Source organism: Lagenorhynchus albirostris, chromosome 6 (genome assembly GCF_949774975.1).
Source record: "Lagenorhynchus albirostris chromosome 6, mLagAlb1.1, whole genome shotgun sequence".
Classification (NCBI taxonomy): Eukaryota; Metazoa; Chordata; class Mammalia; order Artiodactyla; family Delphinidae; genus Lagenorhynchus; species Lagenorhynchus albirostris.
In genome coordinates, this window is record NC_083100.1 from 45,196,514 (window position 1) to 45,221,443 (window position 24,930).

General features: G+C 36.3%; 1 protein-coding gene across 1 annotated transcript in view; it reads right to left on the reverse strand.

The window, feature by feature from the left end:
* Nucleotides 1–3,888: 3,888 nt before the first annotated feature.
* Nucleotides 3,889–24,930, reverse strand: part of COL3A1 (collagen type III alpha 1 chain) — a 38,704-nt gene continuing 17,662 nt past the window's right edge. Inside the window, exons 12-51 of the mRNA XM_060152471.1 lie at nt 24,729–24,773; nt 24,536–24,589; nt 24,041–24,085; nt 23,412–23,465; nt 22,903–23,001; nt 22,314–22,358; nt 22,069–22,167; nt 21,814–21,867; nt 21,584–21,691; nt 21,342–21,395; nt 20,633–20,731; nt 20,243–20,296; nt 19,986–20,084; nt 19,606–19,659; nt 19,440–19,493; nt 19,055–19,108; nt 18,443–18,496; nt 18,067–18,111; nt 17,390–17,488; nt 17,195–17,302; nt 16,732–16,785; nt 15,181–15,234; nt 15,033–15,086; nt 14,257–14,310; nt 13,399–13,506; nt 12,899–12,952; nt 12,563–12,616; nt 12,207–12,368; nt 11,990–12,097; nt 10,918–11,025; nt 10,123–10,176; nt 9,927–10,034; nt 9,396–9,449; nt 8,912–9,019; nt 8,562–8,615; nt 8,362–8,469; nt 7,203–7,488; nt 6,408–6,595; nt 5,785–6,027; nt 3,889–5,027 (exon numbers count right to left, since the gene is read on the reverse strand). Of these exons, the coding sequence (XP_060008454.1) occupies nt 4,881–5,027; nt 5,785–6,027; nt 6,408–6,595; nt 7,203–7,488; nt 8,362–8,469; nt 8,562–8,615; nt 8,912–9,019; nt 9,396–9,449; nt 9,927–10,034; nt 10,123–10,176; nt 10,918–11,025; nt 11,990–12,097; nt 12,207–12,368; nt 12,563–12,616; nt 12,899–12,952; nt 13,399–13,506; nt 14,257–14,310; nt 15,033–15,086; nt 15,181–15,234; nt 16,732–16,785; nt 17,195–17,302; nt 17,390–17,488; nt 18,067–18,111; nt 18,443–18,496; nt 19,055–19,108; nt 19,440–19,493; nt 19,606–19,659; nt 19,986–20,084; nt 20,243–20,296; nt 20,633–20,731; nt 21,342–21,395; nt 21,584–21,691; nt 21,814–21,867; nt 22,069–22,167; nt 22,314–22,358; nt 22,903–23,001; nt 23,412–23,465; nt 24,041–24,085; nt 24,536–24,589; nt 24,729–24,773 (3,537 nt within the window). The 3' untranslated portion in view covers nt 3,889–4,880. The remainder of the gene's footprint in view (nt 5,028–5,784; nt 6,028–6,407; nt 6,596–7,202; nt 7,489–8,361; nt 8,470–8,561; nt 8,616–8,911; nt 9,020–9,395; nt 9,450–9,926; nt 10,035–10,122; nt 10,177–10,917; nt 11,026–11,989; nt 12,098–12,206; nt 12,369–12,562; nt 12,617–12,898; nt 12,953–13,398; nt 13,507–14,256; nt 14,311–15,032; nt 15,087–15,180; nt 15,235–16,731; nt 16,786–17,194; nt 17,303–17,389; nt 17,489–18,066; nt 18,112–18,442; nt 18,497–19,054; nt 19,109–19,439; nt 19,494–19,605; nt 19,660–19,985; nt 20,085–20,242; nt 20,297–20,632; nt 20,732–21,341; nt 21,396–21,583; nt 21,692–21,813; nt 21,868–22,068; nt 22,168–22,313; nt 22,359–22,902; nt 23,002–23,411; nt 23,466–24,040; nt 24,086–24,535; nt 24,590–24,728; nt 24,774–24,930) is intronic.

The window sequence follows — 24,930 nt, forward strand, 5'->3', positions numbered from 1 at the left end:
GTTTTATCTTCTTAAAGACTTTTATGACAATATAATCACCACTGGCTAATTCCTTTTCTCATCTACTACCTATATCTCAGATGGTTGGCCCAGCATAATTTAGCACTTAATTGTTCACCATCTGAAGGCTTTTGTACCATTTCATATGGGTTCAACTTATCTATTCTAGACAACACATTCCTAACAAGGAGTGATCATGTGTTATATTTCCCTATAGTGTTTGGCAGAGTGCTGAGTAGGAGCTTCTAGTAGAAAATGTGTTGCTCCACCCATATTCTCTCTTCAAAGCCAAAGCATCAGCTCCTGGAATGTCTGTTACTGAGGACTCACAGCCATGCCCCTCATTAAAAATTTCCTTCAATCACCAAGACTGCCTTTCAGAAGGTTCTCCCACTCTGCACCCCTTCCAGGTTCTGGCCCAGAGTCAATGACCGTCTGAGTCAAGGTTACACAGACCCTTCACACTTACTGTGAATTATAACAACTCTAAAGGGCTATCTCAGTTCCAGAGCTTCTTGTAGGATTTCCCAAAGCCTCGATGTCAGTTGCACGTGGGTCAGCTTCTCCTTCTGTCCAAACCTGACTTTCTGTATCTCCCGAGATGACTCCCCAGTAAATCTTCACATAAGTTGCCATAGAGTCTGTTTCCAGGGAACCCAATCTAAGACAGAGCTTAAATCTTTTTATTATTTCTCCCACCTATTTAATTATGAAATAACTCCTTTTCAAAATTGAAGCAAGTGTATCATTGCTTTTCCATCATCACTAAACTGGTGTGAAATATAGTAATCCCCATTTATAAATTTATGGACTACATAGAGTAGCCTTTCTTCTATTAATGAACATCATGTTAGATATGGTTAAAAGATGCCAAAGTCATTTTGTGTATTTTAGTGAAATTTTAAAGGGAAATAGTTTTTGAACAAGATTTAAAGAGGTGAGAAGAAAAAGGAGGAAAAATATGATCAGATAAGAATTTGTTTAAAAAAATATTGGCTATAGATGATTGCCTTTTTTTCTTTATGACATTAACTCAACAAGTGATTCTTCAAAAATTTCTGAAGACCTTAGGTGTGGTAAACTGGGAAACATAAAGATTTAGGGAGAACTTTCATGTATGCTCCGTCATATAAAATATTTTCACCAATGTTGTATCAAGCTCACTTAGTGAGTTATGATTCAATGGAGAGTTTTGCCTGAAAAGAAAATATTTTTCACAGTTTATGATTCACTTTTAAAAATAAGTACATTCCTCTAAGATAGAACTCAGACAAGTAAAATTTTAATATAAACTAGATAAAAACACAATCACTTTGATGTTATTTCTAACTTTGGAGCCATTACTGTTATTTTTCTTTATGTTTTTCCTAATTATTAACAAAATAAAAAAAATCTTATGGATAAAATGGTATTGTGTTAAATGAAATAAGCAGCATACAAAATTACACGTGTATTTTGTCATAATTATGTCAGCATATACAACGAAGACTTTAAGGAAGTATCCACAGATGTGAAACATGGATAATTAATTTTTCTTCCTACTTTTCTCCATTTTCCAAAAATGCTGTTATGACTGCAAAAATTTCACCCTCAAAACCTATAAAATAAATTTTATAAATGAAATATTTTTTGCTTAAATGCCAGCTTGAAGATAAAGAGAGTTGTATTCAATCTTCCATCAACAAAGAGTTAAAAAAGTGATACTATAACTGTGAATTAGAAGATTTAATTATATCATTATTTGCCATCTATAGGACATAGGAATAGTGATATAACCTCACGTGACCTTACTTTTTAAAATACGCAATTAGTGGCCTTGTAATACATTAAACTTAAGCATCCTTATCCTCTTAATATGCTATAATTTTAAAATTTAAACAGCAAACATTTTTTTTTTTTTTTTGCGGTACGCAGGCCTCTCACTGTTGTGGCCTCTGCCGTTGCGGAGCACAGGCTCCGGACGCGCAGGCCCAGCGGCCACGGCTCACAGGCCCAGCCGTTCCGCGGCATGTAGGATCTTCCCAGACCGGGGCACGAACCCGTGTCCCCTGCATCGGCAGGCGGACTCTCAACCACTGCACCACCAGGGAAGCCCTAAACAGCAAACATTTTTTTTCACACCTAGGTCACTACACTTTCCTGGTTTCCCTTTATTCCTACTCCAACTCCTTAGCTGCTTCATCCTCACTTCTCCAACCTGTAAGTATTCAAATATCCCAGAATTCAGTTCTTATACAGTTTCTCCTTTCTTTCTATACTCAATTATTTAATGATTGTATCTACTTCCATGGATATAAAAGCCGTATATATGCTGAAACTCCTAAATTTATTTTTCTAACCTGGACCTCTCTTCTGACCTCCAGATTTATACCTAACTTCCAACTCAGCACGTTTACTTAGATGATTGATAGGCATTCTACATTTAACTTGCCCCATCTTGTTAAATCTTTTAGCTCCTCAAATCTTTTACCTTGATAGTCTCCTCTATCTCAGCTATTGGCAACTTTTCTCCCAGTTACTCAGGCCAAAACACTTGGATTCATGCAAACAACCTAAACCAACTTGGGCTGATTTAAGAAATGCAATTTATAGATTTTATTTGAAGTTCAGGGAAATTCAGAGCAAGTTATAGAACCCAGGTTCATAAAATGAACAGCTATGAAGGGAATGCTGACATTCAGAGCCATCTTCAAAATCACACCCCAGAAGCAGCCTGGTGAAACCAACGAACTGGGCACTGGATGACATTTCTGGCACTACTGGCCAAGTTTCTTCGGAAACCTGGCTATTACTGCCCTCATTACAGCTACGACCACCACCATTCTCCTTACTTCTGTGCATCATTGTTGAAGTAGGCAGAATAATAGCTCCTAAATGTGTCCACATCCTAAGCCCTGGATCCTGGGAATATGTTATGTTACATGGCAAGGCAAGGAGGAATTAAGGTTGCAGATGGAATTAAGGTTGCTAATCAACTAACCTAAAAATGGGGAAATTATCCTGAATTTTCTAGTTGTGGGCTGGGCTGATGTAGTTAAAAGAGTCCTTATAAATGAAAGATGAGGCAGGAGAGCCAATGTCAGAGTGATACAATGTGAGAAAGACTTGACCAAATATTGCTGGCTTTGAATATGTCTAAAATGAAACTGCAAGGAATTTAATTTCTGATGCATAACACAAATAGACTCAGATAGATAGATAGATGATAGATAGATAGATAATATTTCTGAAAATATGCACAAGAAACTGCTAACATTTGTTGCCTCTAGCTTGGAGGATAAGTAGACTAAGAGTCTTGACATTTGACTGATGGAATTTTTATTTTTGAAAGTATTATTATTATTAATTATATAGAGTGAATACATTTCAAACTATAAAGTCAGGTATGCAAGACGATGCTATTTTCATTTGCAGTAACTAAAAGATTAATAACTTGTTGGTGGAGAAGGGGCTGACCCAAGAGGGAAATGAGGCAGTGTTTAGAGGTGGTAGAAAAAGCCTAAGCTTGCAATTGTTCTTAATATTAATGTCTGTTTTGCCAGACCCTGCTTACTTCCTTCTAAATTACCAGCAATTTCCTCCCTGATTACTACCACTTTGGAGACTCCCTAATTTACTATGTTACTATTTACAGGGATTGTGTCATATAGAAGCCCTCAGTTTTCAATATGCCCCAAGGAGTTCCACTAAATATGATCTAAAAATCTGCAAGATTCCCCATTGCGCATTATCTCTGTTCCCAGCATGAGTTATAGTATCTCATATTCCTGAAAGTCATTGCATTATTAAGCCAGAGATCTAGGATTCAATATGCTTTTTTTCAAGAAAAATTACTAGATTGTAAACTTGCATTTTTTAAATCTATGAAAAGTTGACAAAAACCAGGAATGTTTATTATGATATTTTATTATGAGTGTCTGTAAGAAAAAAAAGATCAACAACCACATACAAGCTTACAAAGTTTAATTTCAACACATTCTCTGTTATTGTGACAAAAGCAGCCCCAAAATTTATTTTTTGTTGTTGTTATTGACTTTTACAGGTTGCAGAGAAAGAGTTCCCGGCAGTGACACACCAGGAAATCTTTTTGACCGAAGACACGTACAGATGGTGTGCATCTGTGTTTTGAACGTAAAGCAACAATTGACCTAGAGTTTTAAAAGTGAAAGTACATTAGCACCAGAACATGTGTCTTTAAAGCCTTGCCAAATATTGGTAATCTTGACCAGCAATGACAAGAAAAAGGAAAAGCACCTTAAAAAGAAGTTGATATTCAAGATTAAAATAATTATGGCTCCAAAAATATTTCTTTAAATTCTTGTACTACACTCTACTCTTTTTCTTTTAACCAATATTTTAGGAACTTAATCAGTGAAATTTATAAGTTTTGGTATTTTATACAATTATTTTCATCTTCTGGGGCTTATAGAATTCATCTGTGTTTCTGACCAGGTTGAGGTAGTTGAAACAGGAAGGTCTTTTCTAATTTCATGTTTGACTATTTCAGAAGAAAGGTTATCTTTTGATGGTAAGCACTGTCATTGCTCTGCAAATGGGCTAGTATTCAAAGAATGTAACACAGTGTTATTGGAAGAGTGTTGAAGTTTATTTATTATAGCACCACTGAGACATTTTGAAATTGGAATTGGTAAAAAAATAGAACAAAAAGCATTTGAACTGTATTTGGTGTAACAGCAAAAAAAAAAAATAATAAAATAAAATTTTAAAATGTATTCTTTTTTGGTCAAATTACACTTTTTCCAAAAATTTTGGAAATAAATAACTGGAACTTGGTCACTTGTACTGGTTGACAAGATTAGAACAAGAGGAACACATATGGAGTGTGAAACTTTTTGCTGGGATTTCAGATAGAGTTTGGTTTATAAAAAGCAAACAGGGCCAACGTCCACACCAAATTCTTGATCAGGACCACCAATATCGTAGGGTGCAATATCTACAATAGGTAGTCTGACGGCCTTGCGTGTTCGATATTCGAAGACTGTTTTGCCCCATTCCCCAGTGTGTTTCTGTAAAAAAAAGCAAAAAAAAAAAAAAAAAAAGTAAGTGATCATGACATTACAATTACTTAGACAGTTTCTCTGTTTGACAAAGTTAAAAAAAAAATTTTGTTGAAGGGAGTTGCCAACTCGCCATGTATATTATCTTTCATACATCTGAGACCTGCTCCAGTTCAAAGTGATAATTCTCCCAGTCGATGAACCATATTGTTAACCAAAAGCTTTATAGGGCTTCAGGGTAAACCCAACAAGGAGATTGCCACAGGCCAGTCCATTCTCAGAAACCTTGGTTCTGGTCATTGTTACTAGGTATAGAGCTGGTTTACTTAGAAGTGGATAGGTCTCTCACACTGGAATCTGTTAATATTAGAAGTGAATTCTCCTTCTGTTCATGAATGATAATAATAAATGATTGACTTAAAGTTAACCTTTAAAATTAAAAAGAGATTTTAGATTGAGTCCATATGATGGCAATTATGTAGAGTGGATAGTAACTGTCTAAATTATCTGGCAAAGTTTATATCATGGATTTAAATTTCAATTGCTTTCACATCAGCTGGTTTTCACCTGGAGGTTGAGAAGATATAGTCATTTTTTGTGTGATTTAACCTTCCCTGGAATGGATCAGTAGATTCAATATAACTCACACCAAATGCCATCTTTTGTTCACCCTCATTATTTTTATTCCTTCTTTTCAAAGTAGCATGATTAAATGAGAAATGCTAAGTTCATTATGATGCATGCTTATAAAAATGCTGTTACTTACAGTGCAACCATCCTCCAGAACTGAGTAGGTGAATTTGCCATTTCCTTCAGCCTTGAATTCACCGTCATTTGAGCCCATCAGCCTCAAGGCTTTCTTCACATTCCCACTGGCATGATCCATGTATGCAATGCTATTCTTGCAGTGATATGTGATGTTCTGGGAGGCCTGGCTGGAGAGAAGTCGGAGGAATGCCAGCTGGACATCGAGGACATCTTCAGGAAGTTCAGGATTGCCATAGCTAAACTGTAATACGGAACAAATAAGGCTGGTCAAACATTATAGCTGCAATTATACATAAGGGATTCATGCAGTGTAGTATGGTCATTGTGTAAGTTGTTCATATATTTTATGTATGACTATGTCTTTATTGCATGTATAACATACAATGCTAGAGTAAAGAAGGTCTTAAGAATTGAAGGAAAGTTGGTAACTTACGAAGAATAATTTAATCTAGTTTAGCTTTTGAGAGACAAGTTATAAAAGTAGTTACCTGAGTATATAAAATTTTTCACTTTTCTATTTATTAACTAAATTTGTTTTGTGATGAGCAAATGGGAGGAACAAAAATGTCAGCTAAGTAGAGATGGATTAAAGTTAAAGAAAAATGGTATATCTTTTCTTACCTGAAAACCACCATCCATGGATTCTCCAAACCAAACATGTTTCTTCTCAGCAGCAGAATTTGTCCACCAGTTCTTACGTGGAACAGTCAAAGGACTGGCATTTATGCACGTTTCCCCAGTTTCCATGTTACAGTATACTTTAATAGCATCCATCTTGCAACCTTGGTTAGGATCAACCCAATATTCTCCTGAATAGTCACAAAAAGGACAATGGAATTGGTTATAATATCCAGTAATGGGATTTGGACCAAAATGATTTTGTAAGGCATTCATAATGTTGACTGCTAATGTATTTGTACTTTATGTATTTGTACTTTTATAGTGTAGCAGAATAGAGGAACTTTTAGATTGTTTCTTAATTTGAAAAAATTGATAATTAGATTTATTATAAAAATTGTTTCAATAAATAAATGTTGCAATAATTAAATTACAAATTATGTCTGCATCAAATTACAAACACAGTGATATACGTTGTTTATTACTCAAACAACTTTGTGATGATATGAAAAGACATGCCAAACTATAATTTGTATTAAAATTTCTATAAAACTGTATTTAGATTTTCCTACATTTGGCATATTTTGAATTTACATTACAGTTTAAGTACACCTACAAAATTCATATTTTCTTACTCAGAATATCAAGGAGTTTCAATTCAACTAACATTCTTTAAGTACGATCTCTGCTATAAAATATTTTCTATTCCCAGTAAAATTTTCCTTTCCCCTAAATTCTAACATAAGCAGTTTTCTTTGTTATCCTGTTGCCATGAGTGTGAAAGATTCCCCAGCGTACCACTCTTGAGTTCAGGATGGCAGAATTTCAGGTCTCTGCAGTTCCGAGCAGGGTTTTTACGGGAACCATCAGGACTAAGGAGGCTTTCTATTTGTCCATTGACTGATTTGAGTGACATCATAATCTCGTCGGTGTTGATTTTGAAATCCATTGGTTCATCTCCATAATATGGGGCAAAACCCCCAGATTTTTCACGTCCATTGCCAATGATGGTACCAGGACAGCATGGACCAGGGACACCAGGGGGCCCAGGAGGGCCTGGTTGTCCTGGGTGGCCTGGGGAGCCCTAGGAAGGGTAAGAACATACATCACTAAGAACATACATCACTGAGCACTTGTTCGGTATCCACTGAAAAAATATGTTGCTAGCCCCCCAAAATGCATTACAAACAATTAATATATTGTGTCATAGTAATTGTTTCAGTAAAAGTTTATTTGGGTTGTTTTGTGATCAAATATTAACCAATTTATGATAACTATAATTCATTGTTATGACAGTGTGTTCCAGTGTGCAAGAAGAATTGGTGTTGGAACACATACATCTCACATGTTTCCTTCTGTATAAATGATGTAAGCAATTCTAATGCTGACATGACAGAGGGGTTATGATCAGGAAACTTAGATTCTGGTCCCAACTTTGGAATCTAACTTTGTGTTTTGGGGCTAACCACTTAACTTATTTGTGTTTTAATTGTGTAACTTGTGGGGATAATAGCTTTTCTTCTTTTTACTCCAAAAGTGTGGGATAGTAATGTTTTAGGAATGATGGTATCAGTAGAAAAACAGGAGTCATGGAAGCCGTTTGAGAAGTGGAATGTACTTTACACTTGTAAATCATTAAGATTATCATAATTGTGAGATGTCTAATATGAGATCAGTGCTGGCAGAGTTCATCTTATTAATTGGGCTATGTCTTTATTCTGATATAAGTGTTACCTCATAAACTGTAAGAAAGGTTTTTTCTCCCTGTCATTATAGTGTGATGAGGAAGTCTTCATGTGGGAGAGAATGTCTTAAAGTTATTGTTCAGGTCCTAAATTAGGTTTGGTAATTGCCTCGTGTTTAACTCACTATCTCAGTTTTAAAATATTGCAAAGTGTTTCTGAAAATGTGAAAATTAAAACAAATTAAATACACATATTTATAAGTGATGTCTTACCTCAGATCCTCTTTCACCTCTGTTACCTCGAGGCCCTGGTGGTCCAATGGGACCAGGGTGTCCACTTGTTCCATCTTTGCCAGGGGACCCACTGGGTCCAACAGGTCCCTAAGAAATTATCATGATATCACAATGCTAGAATATTTTCTTGCAGTGCTAACATTTTAAAATATGGACCTCCCAATATCTGTGGTACGTACTCTGGGGCCTGCAGGTCCTGGACTACCTACTGCACCTTGGTGACCAGAGGGACCCTGAAAGGAAAGGAAGGTGAATATGAGTGAAGACTTCAAAAAGGCTTAGGAAACTGTATGTTCAAGATCAGATCAAGAAACATGGGGATCATGATAAAATATGATTTCCTTTTCCTTTAATATCCCCATTGTCTCATGCCAACTACTATTTCAAATAAGCCCTCAAATCCATTTCTAATCTCTTTTAGCATAGACTTTCACAGATGAACAATTTTCTACCATTGGTCTCTAAGATTTGCCTATCTCATTAGTTAAAATGCATTGAGGGGATTTTCTAACAAAATGGATGCACTTACTGGGGAACCTGGGGCACCTGGATTACCAGGGAATCCACGATGTCCTTTGATGCCATTAGCGCCACGTTCACCCGTTTCACCTTTGTCACCACGTGGGCCTTGGGGACCCTTCACAAACACATTAAGGTCATACACACATACACATTGGAAAAACAAAATAGGATTTATAACAACTAAGTCCACTTTATAACATTCTACAAGCTAGAAATCCCATCTACAAACACTGCATACTTGGAACAATAAAGATTGTTCTTGTGGTTGTTTTGATCTTGGACTGAGAATTGTATGCAGCCCCATTAATTGATGTGTAATCTCATAGCCCCAAGGAACTTTTAGATTCTAAATTGCTTTCTATATCATCAAAGGAAAGTTTAAATTTGGTTCCATAGTTATGTATTTAGTCATCCCTTTTTGCTGGGCATGCCAGAAAATAGAATATTTCCTACACTGTAGAATTAGTTAAAAAAAAAAAAAAAAGACTTACAGGAGGACCTCTTGAGCCAACAGGACCTGGAGCACCAGAAGGACCAGCAGGGCCCTAAAATAAAAATAAACAAATGAACACGCACAGGGAAGTGTTTATTTATTGATACAGTTTTGTTTTACTTAAACGTTAATAATTTCATTGTGAGGGAATAATGATATGTTTGCTATTATTGAAAATTAGTATTATTTTCTCCTTAAAAATCCTTTACCTGTTTATAGCTATACCAGGGGGTCTGAATAGGAAAGCTGAGGAAACCCTGTTAATTCAAGCTTATATTGACCAAGTGGATATACACTTGGTGTGATTAATGCCATTGTGAATTTTAATAATGAATTCTTCATTGACTACTGCCAGAAATTCTCATATATCTTTATTACCACAGTTGCCTAAGGACTGACTAGCATGCAAAACTGTGAAACAATTGAGAGTAGATCTTTTGGTTGGCAGATATGACATTCTATTTTCTACCTACTGAGCTTATTGAGGAAGATAGATGAGTAGGGAAAGATGGAGTTCATGAGAACTCACAGTTTCTCCTCTGTCACCACTCTTTCCAGCTGCACCGACAGGGCCAGGGGGGCCTGGATGACCAGGAGCACCAGGGGGGCCAGGAGAGCCATTTTCACCACGGTCACCCTGTGGACAAGTTCACAGTTCCAAAATCAATCTGATCAGCAGCTATTGTTCTAATTACACAAACCTATTGTACGTGTGCCTGTTATACCTTGCTACCAGGAGCTCCATCTCGGCCTGGCAGACCATCTGATCCAGGGTTTCCCTGATTAAAGAAAAAACAAAGAGGAAGAAATGAAATCAAATTCTTTGGAACCATTTAAATACCATCTAAGCCCTGTATTCTCAATGGGAAAAATATCATCCTAAAGAGGATAAAAATTGGTTCTTGGGAGTGAAAAATCTTAGATATGACAATGGGTGTGGCCCTGCAAGGAGTGACAATAGCTAAACAGATATGCAGTATATCTATGGTACTCAAGTTTCACAGGGTGAGAGAGCAATAAGTGACTAGGAAAAAAAGTCTAAAAAGGAGCTTTAGGGGGAGAAATAATAAATAAAATCTTGACACACTGTAATTTAAGCTGATAACGGAAATCTACAGTTTAAGGAAAGACTAATCACAGATAACACGCAGTATATTTTTACCCAGAAGGAATGTTGTAAATTGGGGCTCTCCCCATCCACAACGTTTTTCTTATTTAGCTAAATATCATATTCTTTTCCATTAATGATCATTCATTGGGTAAATACTAAAGAACATGAACATTTAAGGCTATTCTAAGTTGTAATAGAAAGAATATCTATTACTAGAGAAAGAAGGAGAACTTTGAAATGCACAATCCTCGAAGAGAGGTTCTCCTTTATGACAAAGAATGTACATCTTACCACTTTCTTGATGATTTTCTTTTATCATAGAAACTCAATGGCCCAATTTGACCCTTGCTTAAATAAATTATCAAATACTACCCGGCTTATTGTGTATTTTCTAAGAACTAGTATTTACATCTCTTCCAGGTTCACCAGCTGCACCAGCCAGACCAGGAAGACCCTGGGCTCCAGGAGGACCACGTTCTCCATTGAGACCACTAAGTCCTGGCTTCCCACTTTCACCCTGTGTACAAAAGAATAAAATAAATTTGTGTTTTAACCTAAGAAATCAATTAATATGATATTATCAGCTGTCTTTATTTCCCAGTTTCTATCGAATTTGTTCCTAAAACTATCCCTGCCATAGGGGAAAAGCTTTGGGGAAGCAAGTTTCTTGTCTTTTCTAACTTGCCCAATGAACCTGGATACCAAAAGCCTGAGTAATTACATTGATTATCATATTAGAATACATCTTAATATGAGGTACATAAATAGACATGGCTATTGTAAGAAAAATATAATGATGAGCCATCATGAAACTATAGGTTTACGGTACCCATTAGAATTAGGTTATATTGAACATTTGGCTCTATTTAAAGAATATATACATTTATTGGGAATGTTCATATAAATTGACTAGACTTAAATGTTATATTGTAATTTCACTACAATTATGTCGTATATGACATTTAGTTTAAAGAGGTGCTCAAAGTGAAAAAAGGTACGCCTTAATAAAATACGATTTTATTACTCTATTTGCTAAATAAATATTTAAGATGTTGAGCACTAGGATGTTATAGTAATATCAGTGAAAGAAAGTCAGGAGTATAAAATGAATTGAGTTGATGGATAATTGGTATCAATTAAAGGCTTTCATAGGTCTATAACCTGACATTATTTCCCGCTTCAAGACTGACAGTCAGCAAACTGAAGAATGCTGACAAGTTTCCTAACAGGTATTTGAGATGACAAGATATTTTTCTGTGATATCAATCTATTTGTTTTGATGTTCAAGGCAGGTCTATTATGTGCATTGTTTTTGTGTTCCAGAGACTTTTAATAATATGCATGCTTCCTGAAAATTTGAAAATATCAAGAATTTGCATCTAATTACAGGAAAACTTGATCATTACATACTTGCTATGTTTATGTGATGTCTGAAGACTATCAAAGGAAACAAGAGTCCAGTGAAAGATAGCTATACTCACCTTGGGGCCCTGTGGGCCGCGGTCGCCCTTAGGACCTGTCATGCCTGGTGGGCCTGCAAGACCTCGTGCTCCAGGAACCCCTATAATCCCAAGTGGGCCTGGAGCTCCCTGTTGTGACAGATAATGAAACCTTAGTTATTCTTTATGTGACTATGTTTTCCTCTGTTGGATTTGTGATTGAAAATAAAACTACTGTCAATCAATAGAGACCACTCACCGGAGGGCCCTGGGTGCCAGGTGATCCCTTCTCACCTGGTTGACCAGCATCACCCTTTGGTCCAGACACCCCAGGGCTGCCAGGAGCACCATTATTACCAGCTGGACCTGGGGGGCCATCTTTGCCTGGAGGGCCGCCGGCTCCTGGGGGGCCTGGGTTACCCTACAAAGAAATGTTTGAAATTTGAATATTTTATAATGAACAAGTAATTTTTTCCCCTCTTTTACCTGCATTCAAATAATTTTATATGGGATTTAATACAAAGAGAAGTAGCAATGGATAAGTTTCTCACCCTATGTATATATGAATGCTTTTTATGGAATATATGGTTAAAAAATACTTTAAAAAGTTCTTACATTATTTCCAGGAGGACCAATAGGACCACGAGCACCAGGGAAGCCAGCAGCACCCTGTGAAATTATAAATATATTTTGGATGTCAAAAATCAAGGAAAACAAATAATTAGCCACTAAAAACAAATATAAATTGTAAGAAATGTGGTAGGACCTGCATTCTACTCTGGGATCACTTGTGGTTTGTTTTTTCCTCTTGGAATTTACATGTAACTCACATATGAATGAGTGATTATAATTTTATACTCTCTTTAGGGATCTAGTGCTTTCAAAGCAGTTTTTATACAGATTGATATTAATTAATGCTTTTCAATAATAGTTAAGAGGATCATTACTTACAGGACCACCAGGACTGCCACGTTCGCCTTTGAAACCTGGGGGACCAGGGGCACCCTATATGGAAGGGAGATGGAAATGGTTTATAAGAATAGCACCAAAATCAAAATTTGGGAAAAGCATTAAGCCTTTGTAAGTCAGTAACTCTACTTATCATGATAATCATCTTGTAATACATACAATCATTATGTTGTACCTCTTAAACTTATACAATATAATGTTATATGTCAATTATATCTCAGTAGAACTGGGGGAAAAACATTACTACAGAAATGAGAAGCTACATCAAAAAAAAAACAAAAACCAGTAACTCTATGAGGACATTAAAATAATTTGACTGAGGTCATATCTAGATTGTTGGAGTCAAGCGTCAAACTCAGAACTGTATTCCTAGGAAAACTGTACCCTTGTCACCATGACAAGCTCTCTCAGTATGAAATACTGAAGTATCGACAAATCTAAGTGCTTTCCATTAGAAGGCTTAGAGAAAGAGAAATACTTACAGAAGGCCCAGCACTTCCGGGGGGCCCTGCGATTCCAGGAGGTCCACCTTCACCTTTCTCACCAGGAGCGCCTCTTTCACCTTTACCACCAGGCTCACCGTTCTGGCCCTGCATTCAGAAACAAAAACAGCCTGTGAGCTTACATCCTTCACAATACACTGGGCTTGTCCTTATTTTCCTTCAGAAAATAGAATTCATCAGGTGGAGAGCTATTGAAATAAAATTGGAAAAGAAGAGTCTTTGAAGACATGGAAGAAACAAAGACAATGAAAATGTTTCCATGACAGGGACTTCCCTGGTGGTCCAGTGGTTAAGACTCTGAGCTTCCACTGCAGGGGGCGTGGGTTCGATCCCTGGTTGGGGAACTAAGATCCCGCATGCCCCATTATGTGCCCCCCCACCACCCAAAAAGAGTTTCTATGATAAAAGAAAATCATCAAGAAAGTGGTAAGATGTACATTCTTTGTCATAAAGGAGAACCTCTCTCCGAGGACTGTGCATTTCAAAGCAATCACCAGTAAATGCATTTGAGAAAGATGGGGCTTAGAGCAAATTTTAATTAGTACCATCTAATAATGGAAGAACCTTTCAAATTTTCAGAGTGCTTTAGGTCTAGGGTAATGTTAGCCTCATTTACCTGGCATAAAGACAGGCCAGGTGTTTTTATCTCCATCGTTTAAACAGTAAGAATAGAGATAATGTGTAAAAAAAAAAAAAAGGAGGTGGATAAATGAACCCCCATAAGGAATGAGTGGTTGAGATAGATTAGAATTCAGACTTGACTTATACTTCTGCTATTTTTCAGTGAGATAGTGATTCTGGGCTGTATGATATGTATGTTTTAATGTTCATACTTACAGGAGCACCAGGGAAGCCGGCAGGTCCTGGTGGCCCATGTTCACCTCTCTCACCCTTAATTGAAAAATATACTCATTAGTCACAGTGAAGACATCTTCCCATTGGGAGCACACGTCATCCTCTGTATCATCTTATCTTTCCTTTAAGCTAAGAAAAGATAGTGTTAGTGTGCAAAGCTAACTAATGTAGCTTAACCTCTGAAGACTTTTCCATTTCTCAATAAAATTCAAAGTAGACAACACCAGAACCATTGATTCCTTCTGCTTTTGACTGTGATATTATTTGCAAGAAAAATAATTTAAGAATTTTGAAGTGTTTAAAAGACTTACTTGTATAACTTCTAAAATGTAAGGATTTAAAAAAATTAAAATATGGTAAAAGTTTTGAGAAATCAATCATTAAATTAATTAATTAAAAGCATTTACTAAATATCTCTCCTGAGTCTGCAAACCCTGAAGGTAGAGAATTTTAGATCTAGAAGGAGGCTCAGGCAAAGATCCTATAGCTTTAAGAAATACTCATTTACAGATGCATATTACTTGTGCAATTTTTATATTTTTTCCAGAATTATTTAGGAAAGATGGTAAGACTTGAAATGGTCTCTTCTGAATTTTAGATTTAAGAACTTTAACCTTGCCTTGCATGTCATATGATGCCTAAAGACAGTATCCCGTCATTGAGACTCAGGACCACAAGCAGAATTGCTAAAGAGGGAAGCACAGGTAGCTGCTGCCTGTGTGGGCTTAAAATTATGTTGAAATGTCTTAAACACTTACAGGGCCACCACGAGGACCAGCTATACCCGGAAGTCCAGGGGCACCACTTTCACCCTTAAAAAAGAGAAAAATAATTTATATTGCCCTGCATCCAAACAACAATGACGACAAAAGACATTTTCCATTTCTAAATAGTGTCAAGCGTTACCTTATCTCCAGGCTGACCAGCTGGGCCAGGGGGACCAATGGGACCAGTAGGACCCTAAAGAAAATAGAAATATACTTTAATTTCGAAGATAAAAAGCACCATTTTCCTTATTAATCAAAGAGCATATATAAGGACATACTGTTCATCTAATAAACTAGACAATATGATTGCTTTGATAGCTTGAATGATATGCTCTTCACTCAGTGTGTAAATACTGCAGAGCTTAGTAAATATAAGATTTTATGGATTATATAATTCAGTGGCAAGTTATAGATTCATTTTTCCTTTCTATTGCAGAAGATAAATAAGATGTGATATAAGATTTCACAGTCGTATCTTTTAAAATTAAAGTGCATTGCCTTATTCAATTGTATGGTAATTCAAAATATTTCATTTAACCACTTAAAGTATTGTTACATATATTACAGTTTTCACATTGAAGTTTTCAAATATTAAAGTTTTACTTATATTACATAAATAAAATATTAGATTTTTTAAAAAATTGTATGATGGCTTACTCATCTAGTCTGTTAAAAGTGAAGCATTTATGAATTTGTTTAAGGCAACTACAGTAAAGATAACGTCTATCTAACGGCTTAGTTATCATGTTTATTTGCTACAGTCATATCTAGGTGTTTACTAATGTGAATAGAATTGATTGTAATGTGTTTTTTTTCAATTTTTATTTATAATAGTTAAATAGTTATATAGATTCATGGAAGTTTGCAAAGAAATATACAGCAGAATCCTGTGCATCTTTCTCCCAGCCTCCTTCAGGATTACATCTTACACAACTATGATATAGTATCAAAACAAAGCAATTGACATTGGTACGACCCATAGAGCTTATACAGTTCGCACCAGTTATACATGCACTCATTTGTGTGTGTGTGTGTGTGTGTGTGTGTGTATGTAGTTCTATGACATGTTATTATGCGTAGCCTCACATGACCACCACCACAATCAAGATATTCAAAGGTACAATCATCATAAAAGACTCCCTCATGTCACCTCTTTATAGTTACACCCATCTCCCTCTCCCCTATTCCTCAATTTTGGCAACCATAAAGCTGTTCTATATAATTACGTTATTTCACAAATGTTACATGAATGGAATCATGCAGTACGTCCTTTTGAGATTGTCTTTGTCACTCAGCATGATGTCCTTGGTGTTTGTATAAGTTGTTGCATGTATCAACTTTTTATTGCTAAGTAATATTCCATGGTATGAATGTACCATGGAATTTCAATGTTTTTTAAAATCAAAAAGTTCCTTTATCAGCATTGAATTTTAGTGACTTATGACTTCAGCTTATAACATTTATCATACTTTTGAGATTTTTTTCCATTCTTAGGTCACTGTTGAACTATTAGTGATAGAAATCAGGAATTTTAACAATCATGTCATTTGGGTCTTCTTAATGCCCAGAAGGTGGTAAAGTATGGTCTAACTTATCATGAGGAGTTTTTGGAAAAAATAGAAGTTGAGGTGAGGAACTACTCCATATCACATACAGATAAATTCTGTTTCTCCCCAATTCAAGTACTCACCCTTGGACCATCTTTCCCTGGAGCACCATCGACACCTGAACTGCCGGGCTCACCCTGTCAAATAAAACCCAGTGTCATCAGATTAGAGGTATTTTCACTGAAAACATGCCAAGAAGAGGACAAACTCTCAAGATTAGCTGCAACGTATAGTAGGTGTTCTGCTTAAAAAGTTGCTTTAGAAATCCATCTCAAATTACACTTACTAGATGGGGGAGGGGTGGGAGGGAGGTCCAGGAGGGAGGGGTTATAGGTATACATAAACCAGATTCATTTCATTGTACAGCAGAAACTAACACAATATTGTAAAGCAATTTTGCTCCAATGAAAAATATATATATATAAATAAATAAATAAGTAAAATGATAATATTAATTTTGAAAATAGATTACTTTCCAGAAATGTTGCCTTCCTTTAACCAACAAAGTCTGTTTTATTACATAATTAACAGAGAATAAGTTGGTACCTTATCACCTTTTGGACCAGGGCCTCCAGGACCCCCTCTTTCTCCAGGCATTCCTTGCAGACCAGGTGAACCAGCATTACCAGGTGGCCCGGGGGAACCAGCAGGGCCCTGAAATTAAAGGAGAAATAGTAAATCACAAGAAAGAAATGAAATGCATTTTGTAAAATCTAGGTGAATTGAATTATGTGGAGTTACCTTTCCTCCTTCAGAACCAGGGGGGCCAGTTCCCCCTCTAGGCCCAGGGGGCCCTGCAGGTCCAGTAGGTCCACGTTCACCAGGGGCACCAGAATCACCCTGTAGTAGGAAAATGGAATATCCCTGTTAGGAAAACCAAGGCTAAAAACAAAGCAAAAACACCCTAAATTGTATTGTTTTGATATAGACTACAAGGTTCTTAACTTACATTTTTGAACAATTTAGAAATTTTTATAATTATAAAAGACATTTGATCAACTGAGTGAGAAACGGAAACACAAAATTAGTTAATCTAAACAAGGAAACTTGGATAGCTGGTCTGATGAGCTAGCTTTGACAATATTATTATTATTTTATCACAAAGGCAAATTTTTAAAGTTCCTCTGCCAAAACAGTTTTTCTATAGAGAGCCAATGCACTAGAAAAGTTTTCTTTTGAAATTTCAGGTCCATAGTTGACTCTACAGTGTTTATTCATGTCAGAAAATTTCATTTTCCAGATGATGCAAATTTAATGTATTGGAAATGTCTCGGGTTACCCTAAGTGTATTCACCAAACATTTGCAATGTCGTGCTTCTAAAAAAAGGAATATTTTGGTTTGCTGTACTAAAAATGTGTCACTAATCAACTGCTCTATAACATGCTGAAGAAATGAGAAAATAAATGGAAATATTTACCTTGCCTCCTGGAATTCCAGGTGCACCAGCCTCACCCTTTGGGCCCTAGGAGATTGGCATTGCATGATTAGGCCTCTATCAGAATATACGTTATATAAGTATAAGCAAAATACACACTTGACTTGCATACTGTATAATTTGTCCAATCTTGAGCTGTATACTCTTCCTTGAGTTCCTTTTATTTTATGGTAAAATTCAAACTTTCCATGGAATAGTTATGACTGAATAATTTTTCTTTGTTTTATTAATGAATATTTCAAAACTAATTGTTAAATCTCAGATACCATGGCATGAAAATGCAGAAGTTAATAATTTATAAATGATTCGTATTTATTCTTTTGGTTTCTGAGTTTTGAAAAAATGGCAAGCAACTTACAGGTTCACCAGGTTTTCCATTTTCTCCCGGAGGACCACCCGTTCCAGGCAAGCCCTACAAAGAATCATATTTGTATTGTGTAATCACTTCAAACATTGCTCATAGAAAAGCTTCTCTCATGTAAGTATGTTTCCGCAAAGTATTCAAAAAATGGTTTTAGCAGTCTTTTTACGTGTAAAAAATATGTAGCTCTCAAAACCCAACGATAGAGAGGTGATAGTCATATCTTACAAACCTATGTTCATCTCCCTCAATTCTTTCTGTTGCTGTATATAAAAATGAATTGATGAATGTGGTGAGATGAATTTAGCTATATACATTTAAATTACAATAAAAATAAGTATAAGCATATAGAATTATGTGAACTTTATTTTTTTAAAAAAATGATTAATGCACTCCTTCTAGAATAGGCATGGAAGTTATGCCTATTAACATTGCCTATTGTTTTATTTCAAGGTAGAAGTCAGATCCACACATTTTAAGCTTAAGATGCATTATAATCTTTTAGTGTCACAAAAAACTGAACAGCTGATTAACTCAACAAATACAACTATCAAAGGAAAGTACTGATAAAAGTAGGTGCCCAATGACATTTAAGTAACAAATTCTTACTTGTAATCCTGGTGGACCAGGGCTTCCTATGTCTCCTTTGTCACCACCTGGCCCCTATGTACAAAAAAATATTGAGATGCTTCATTATAAGATATCCTTTCATATTTAGTTCACACAGTTTTAATTTCATCAGGCCAGTTGCTTAATTTAAAAATTAATGGTGTAAAGGAGGTCAGAGTCTGGCTTGTGGAAGTGATGCAAGGGAGACATGTACAACATAAACTTTACTCAGTATTAGTATTTAGCTAGCTAACTAACTAAACAAGTTTTGTAATTGCTTTGGTGAACTATAATGATATAGTGTCAGAGATTGTATAATTCCCAAAGTCTTCCCTTGGCCCCAGTCCCATCCACTTCCATTTCCAATTTATGTGAGTAAACTTACGGTAGGTCCTGGGGGACCCTGAGGTCCAGTCTCGCCATTCTTTCCAGCAGGACCCTGAAAAAAAAAAAGCAGTTATGGAAGCAGAGATAAAGATAATAGAAGTCATAGAGTTGGAGAGAAATGCTTCTACTAGAAGACTGGAAATGAGTGGATGAAAGCTACATACCTGAGGGCCAGGACCTCCAGGACTACCACGTTCTCCATTCTTTCCAGGAGCGCCCTAAAGAAGTAGCCAGTATTTACTTATTCTCAAAAGGAAATTATTCATTATAGTGTTCTCTCATGTTTTTGATCTGTCCCCTACACACACATGCATACATCCACAACCGAAAACTACTTTCGAGAACTAGGTTTCCATAAATGTTCCACTCTTTGCCCAAAACTCCAGAAAAAATACTTTAGCTCCCTTCTCACATGGTATTTTGATTTTCATATACTCTTCTGTGCTTTGAAGTGGAGATCAATTTTTGGCTATCTGCACTCCCATATAGAAAGTAAAAGACCTTTTGTCAAATATTTATTGAAGAAATGAAGGAAGGAACTCACATCATTTCCTTTAGGACCAGGGAAACCCATGACACCAGGCTGACCTCGGGAACCAGGTGAGCCTGGAGGACCTGGTCGACCAGTTTCTCCTTGACTTCCCTAATGAGAAAAAATTATATTAATAGAGGTTTCATAAAAATCTGATCAAAATATACAATGTACATACCAAGGCTATACAATATACATCAAGCCTAGTCCAAATTGTGTGTTTCATTATTCTCTGGACTTGTAAAATGAGATGCTAAAAATGTACTTACGGGAGGCCCTGGTTTCCCATCGCTTCCTGGTCCTCCAGGACTACCAGGCATACCCTAAATTGAAGAATTCAGTCAGTCAGCTGATTTTAAGATGATAATTAAAAAAAAACTAAAAGCACCTATCTGTAAAATTTTGAGCTTTCCACTGACATATGTGGACATATGAGCTTCATATTTGCACACATGTTTTTCTGTCTGTAAATATCTTCGTCAAGTATTCTATTTTCTGTTCTTCAATCTATACTAGCTTAAGTTTTCTTCAGAGAATTTTGTTTTGTTCTGTTTTGAGCCTACAAAATGTATAGTCTGATTTAAGTTATTTTTGAACGTTCTTCATTTGCTTTTCCTCTTAGTAAATGACAGTGTCAAGCAAATAATGTTCCTCTTTACCCTCAATCCTGGACCTCCAGGGAGGCCGTCTCGGCCAGGTTCTCCAGGAGCTCCTCTGGACCCTGCAGGGCCTGGACCACCACGCTCCCCGGGGGGACCCTACATGATGAAATAAATCAACATGTATGTAAAAGAGCCTTCATTGACCTAGACGTTGACAGTACTTAGGTTGCAACTAGAGAACTTCTTTTGGTCCCTTAAAGAGAGTTGGGGTGTTGCTGGCATGCTCAGCGTAAATCACCATTACCTATTAGCTTGGGTTGTCATACTGGATATATTTTAAGGCAACTTTGATGAACATCACATGCTGAAGAAAGCAATATTTAGTGGGCTTAGCAGTATAGTTTGGTGCATATAAAATCAAATATCTTTGATGTTATGAAATCAGATTTGCACTGCACTTCAGAGTTTCCAAAGAACTTTCAGGCATTTTAGTCTAACTTATTCTTGCAATGATACTGAGATAAATAGTTCCCAATTGACAGATAAATTAAAGAATTCTCATAGAGGTTAAATAACGTTAGTTACAAAGCTAAAAGAATGGCTCAGCAGGGAATGCAATCATTGTTTTACATTGGGAATTATTATTTTTTTAACTCCAATATATTTCATTCAGATAGTTAGGTGTTAATTAATGGGAAACTATATAGAAGAATATACCTATGTGTAGCACCAACATTTCTGAACATTGAAAACTAAAGTTATCTACCTTTTCTCCTGGAAGGCCATTTGCTCCAGCAGGTCCTCGGAATCCAGGCATACCCTGAAATAGTGAAAGGCAAATATTTAAGTCCAAAGTGTCAAAACTTTTTCATAATTCTCATATTATGAAATGCTTCAGAACAATATTTGGGATTGACTACTACTCAAATTAAGAACAAACACGGTTGCCTCACAGTGAAGGTGAAGTTCTATGATTGTTTTCCTTTTCGATGCCCGTGGGAAACGTACCCTTTCTCCTGCAGCTCCGGGAAGTCCGTTCGCACCAGGTTCTCCAGGAGAACCGTCTTTGCCATCCTCACCCTTAAGTCCTGGAATACCTGGAGAACCAGCCTCCCCCTGTGAAAGGAGGTCAATAAAGAAATAATGACTGAATTTCATTGCTAATTTTTTACCTGTTTATTTCCTGATTATGGTATACATTTCTAAGAAATAATCAAATCTGTTAGGGCGATACTTACGCGTTCCCCACGTGGTCCTGGCTCTCCTTTGGCTCCATTCTTACCGGGTTCACCCTAAATTGGACATAATCTTGGTTTAAAAGTGTGGAAAATATACTAACAAAATAATCACCAGTCATACCTCATTCAATTATAAAACCAGAGTGAAATCAATATAAATTCAATGGAACAAGAACAAAGAACCTGCTATTTCTTTTTTTACTGTGAGAAATAAGCCACACCTTTCAGACAATAAAGGAAAAATAGACAACTTACTGCAGCACCTCGCTGCCCGGGAGCACCATTTGTACCAGAGGGTCCTGGAGGACCGCGGGCTCCTATCAGTCCAGGGGCCCCAGGAATGCCAGCAGGACCCTAGAAACAATCCAAGAACATTAACATTAGGCAAACTTGAACTTTCTTTTCTAAATAGCTAACTTAAATGTATTGTCCTGCAAAATGCAGAGGAAGCCAATAATATGTGTGTGGCTGAATGTGGGTGAGTGGTGGGGGCATCTTACCATTTCACCTTTACCACCAGGACTACCATTACTCCCAGGAGGGCCCTAGAGGGGGAAAAGAGCATATTAATAAGAATGCAAATAGTACATATATTTTTGAAGTTGCTTATATAACTAAAATAAATTTATTGATGGGTGTTGTGCTTTATAGAGATTAGGTGATTCTTCCAACTACAGCACAACACATAAAATGTCGCAAAAAATGATCATTATCTGAATAAATTAAAGATAATATGCACTTGGTCTAAATTATTAAATAAGTACATAGAGAAGAGGTTTTTGGTCTTGTTTCTTTTCCAAATTTTTCTGATTGGTGATTAGTTTGGGGCACAGTCTTCAAAGTATCAGATAACTGTCCATCCTCTACTTATTCTGTGTCATATAACCATAAAATTCATAAATTCTAGAAAAGTGCAGACCGCAAAACTAATTTCAGTACTAGTCAAATCAATAGTAGAGTTACTGCAGAGCACTAAGCAACATTTCTTTGCAAAAAAATTATTTGAATTGATAGCAACATTAGAACATATGCTTTCATGAAATAAAGTGTAGCAATGCTCTCCCTTAATCAGCCATATTTGGTACTTACAGGAGGACCTGGAGCACCAGCATGTCCCTGAGGTCCAGGTTCTCCTCTTTGTCCAGGGGAGCCACTAGAACCAGGAGATCCCGCAGGTCCAACTTCACCCTAAGGGATAAAACCCTAAGTAGTCAGTCTCCCTTGCCACTTCTAATCTCTTGGCCAGTTTGCTAGTCAGTCCTGTTTAAACCCATCTCCCAAAAGCTGAAGCAGTATGATAATTAAAGCAAAGTTTCATTAATCATATAGGCAGAGAAAAATGGTAACTATGTGTGTGACTGTGTTATCTCTGTTTGCAGAAAGAGACTGGGAAAAAAGAAAAGACAACAGAAGAGATCAGAATAGCAAAAGGCCAGGGATAAAATCCCTTTTGGAATCAAGAACAGGGCTTTAAAGATCTATATAGCTCAAAGAAATCCACTTGACTGTTAAAAAAAATCACTTTCAAGGCGCAGCCCAATGATTTTCTGTTGTCTCAAAGATATATTTTACATTCTTCTACAGAAATACATGTTTACCTTAGCACCAGGGGAACCAGGGAATCCTGCAGTTCCAGGGGGACCAGGGGGACCCTAAAAAAATAAATAGCATTTCAAGAGCTCTTAATCAAGTAAAAGAAAACTAACACTACTGGTAAATAATAAGTGGGTACATACAAAATACAGAGGAAAATTAGATAAAAACAGTATTTATCGTCAGTGATGAACATTATGTGGAGAAATAGTGTGGTAAAATAAAAAGAAAATTTGGATCCCCCATGCCCGACAACTTATGCCATGAATTCTGGTGACTTTGTGCAGGTCACTTAGCCTTGAGCTCTCATTTATAAAATACAGATAGCATTATTATCTATTTTGCAGGACTCTTTTAATTGTCATATCCAATATTGGCCCTTAACTAACATTATAAGCACCATACAGATGTTAGTAACTGGCCAAGTATAATAAAGAGTATCAGAATTTTGTTTATGGGCTTACCGTTTCTAGATTGTTTCTAGATTTTGTTTATGGGATTAGTGTCAGTTTGAATCAGATATTTATGAACAACGTTGAGTTTTAGGTCTACAATCCATGTTATTCCACTACTCCAAAATTCCATAATCTCTCATTACACTAAGCCCATCAGGGTTAGATAAAAAGTTACTTACTGGCTGTCCATCACTTCCTCGAGCTCCATCATTACCTCGAGCCCCCTAAAAAGAGAAGTTGGTCTCAAATATCTTCTTTCTGAAAGGCTGGTCACAAGTAATATTTTAACTAAAAGTCTGACTCAATTGAGTCAGACTTTTCCTCAAGTGTATTAAAATCTGCTTGATAATTATATACCTTTAGAGGGAAATTGTTGAAATTCTGATAGGCACAGCAATGGTCTGATGTAGGAAGATTGGATTCTGTGTTTTACAGAACTGAAGGCAAATTAATGCATAAATATGCCAAGTTAACACGTTAAAAAAAATCCTCAACAGATAATAACTATAAAACACTTATTTGTTTGCATATCGTTATGGCTAAAATCCTTATGGAGGTGACTTTAAATGCAATTTTATAGAAAACTTCTTGCAGATTGTCACAGCCTGAAAACTGACTGAGACACTTCTCGGTGACTCGGATTGTAATTGTGTAATGTCAGTAAGAATACTCACTGCAGCTCCAGGAAGTCCTGGTCGTCCTCTCTCACCAGCAGGTCCTCTTGGACCCTACAGAATAAAATTAAAAGTGTGGTCTTATTTTAAACTAGATATTTGTGAGAATGGTTGCAGAGTGAGCGAGGCAAGTTTTGCGTTAGGTGGAAGTTAGTAGTAAAACTGAAAATTGTATGATAAGAAACATAATTACCATTGCTCCAGGAGATCCATTTTCACCTGGAAGGCCATTTTCACCCTAGAAACATATAAAATGTGTCACCATTTTGTATAACAGGAGGAGAAATTTATAACTTTTTCAACACAGCATATTATAAAAAACACATGGAACCAAGAAAAAGATTACATTTTAACAATACCAAATTTTTGTTAGCAATCTTATATGCTATAAATCT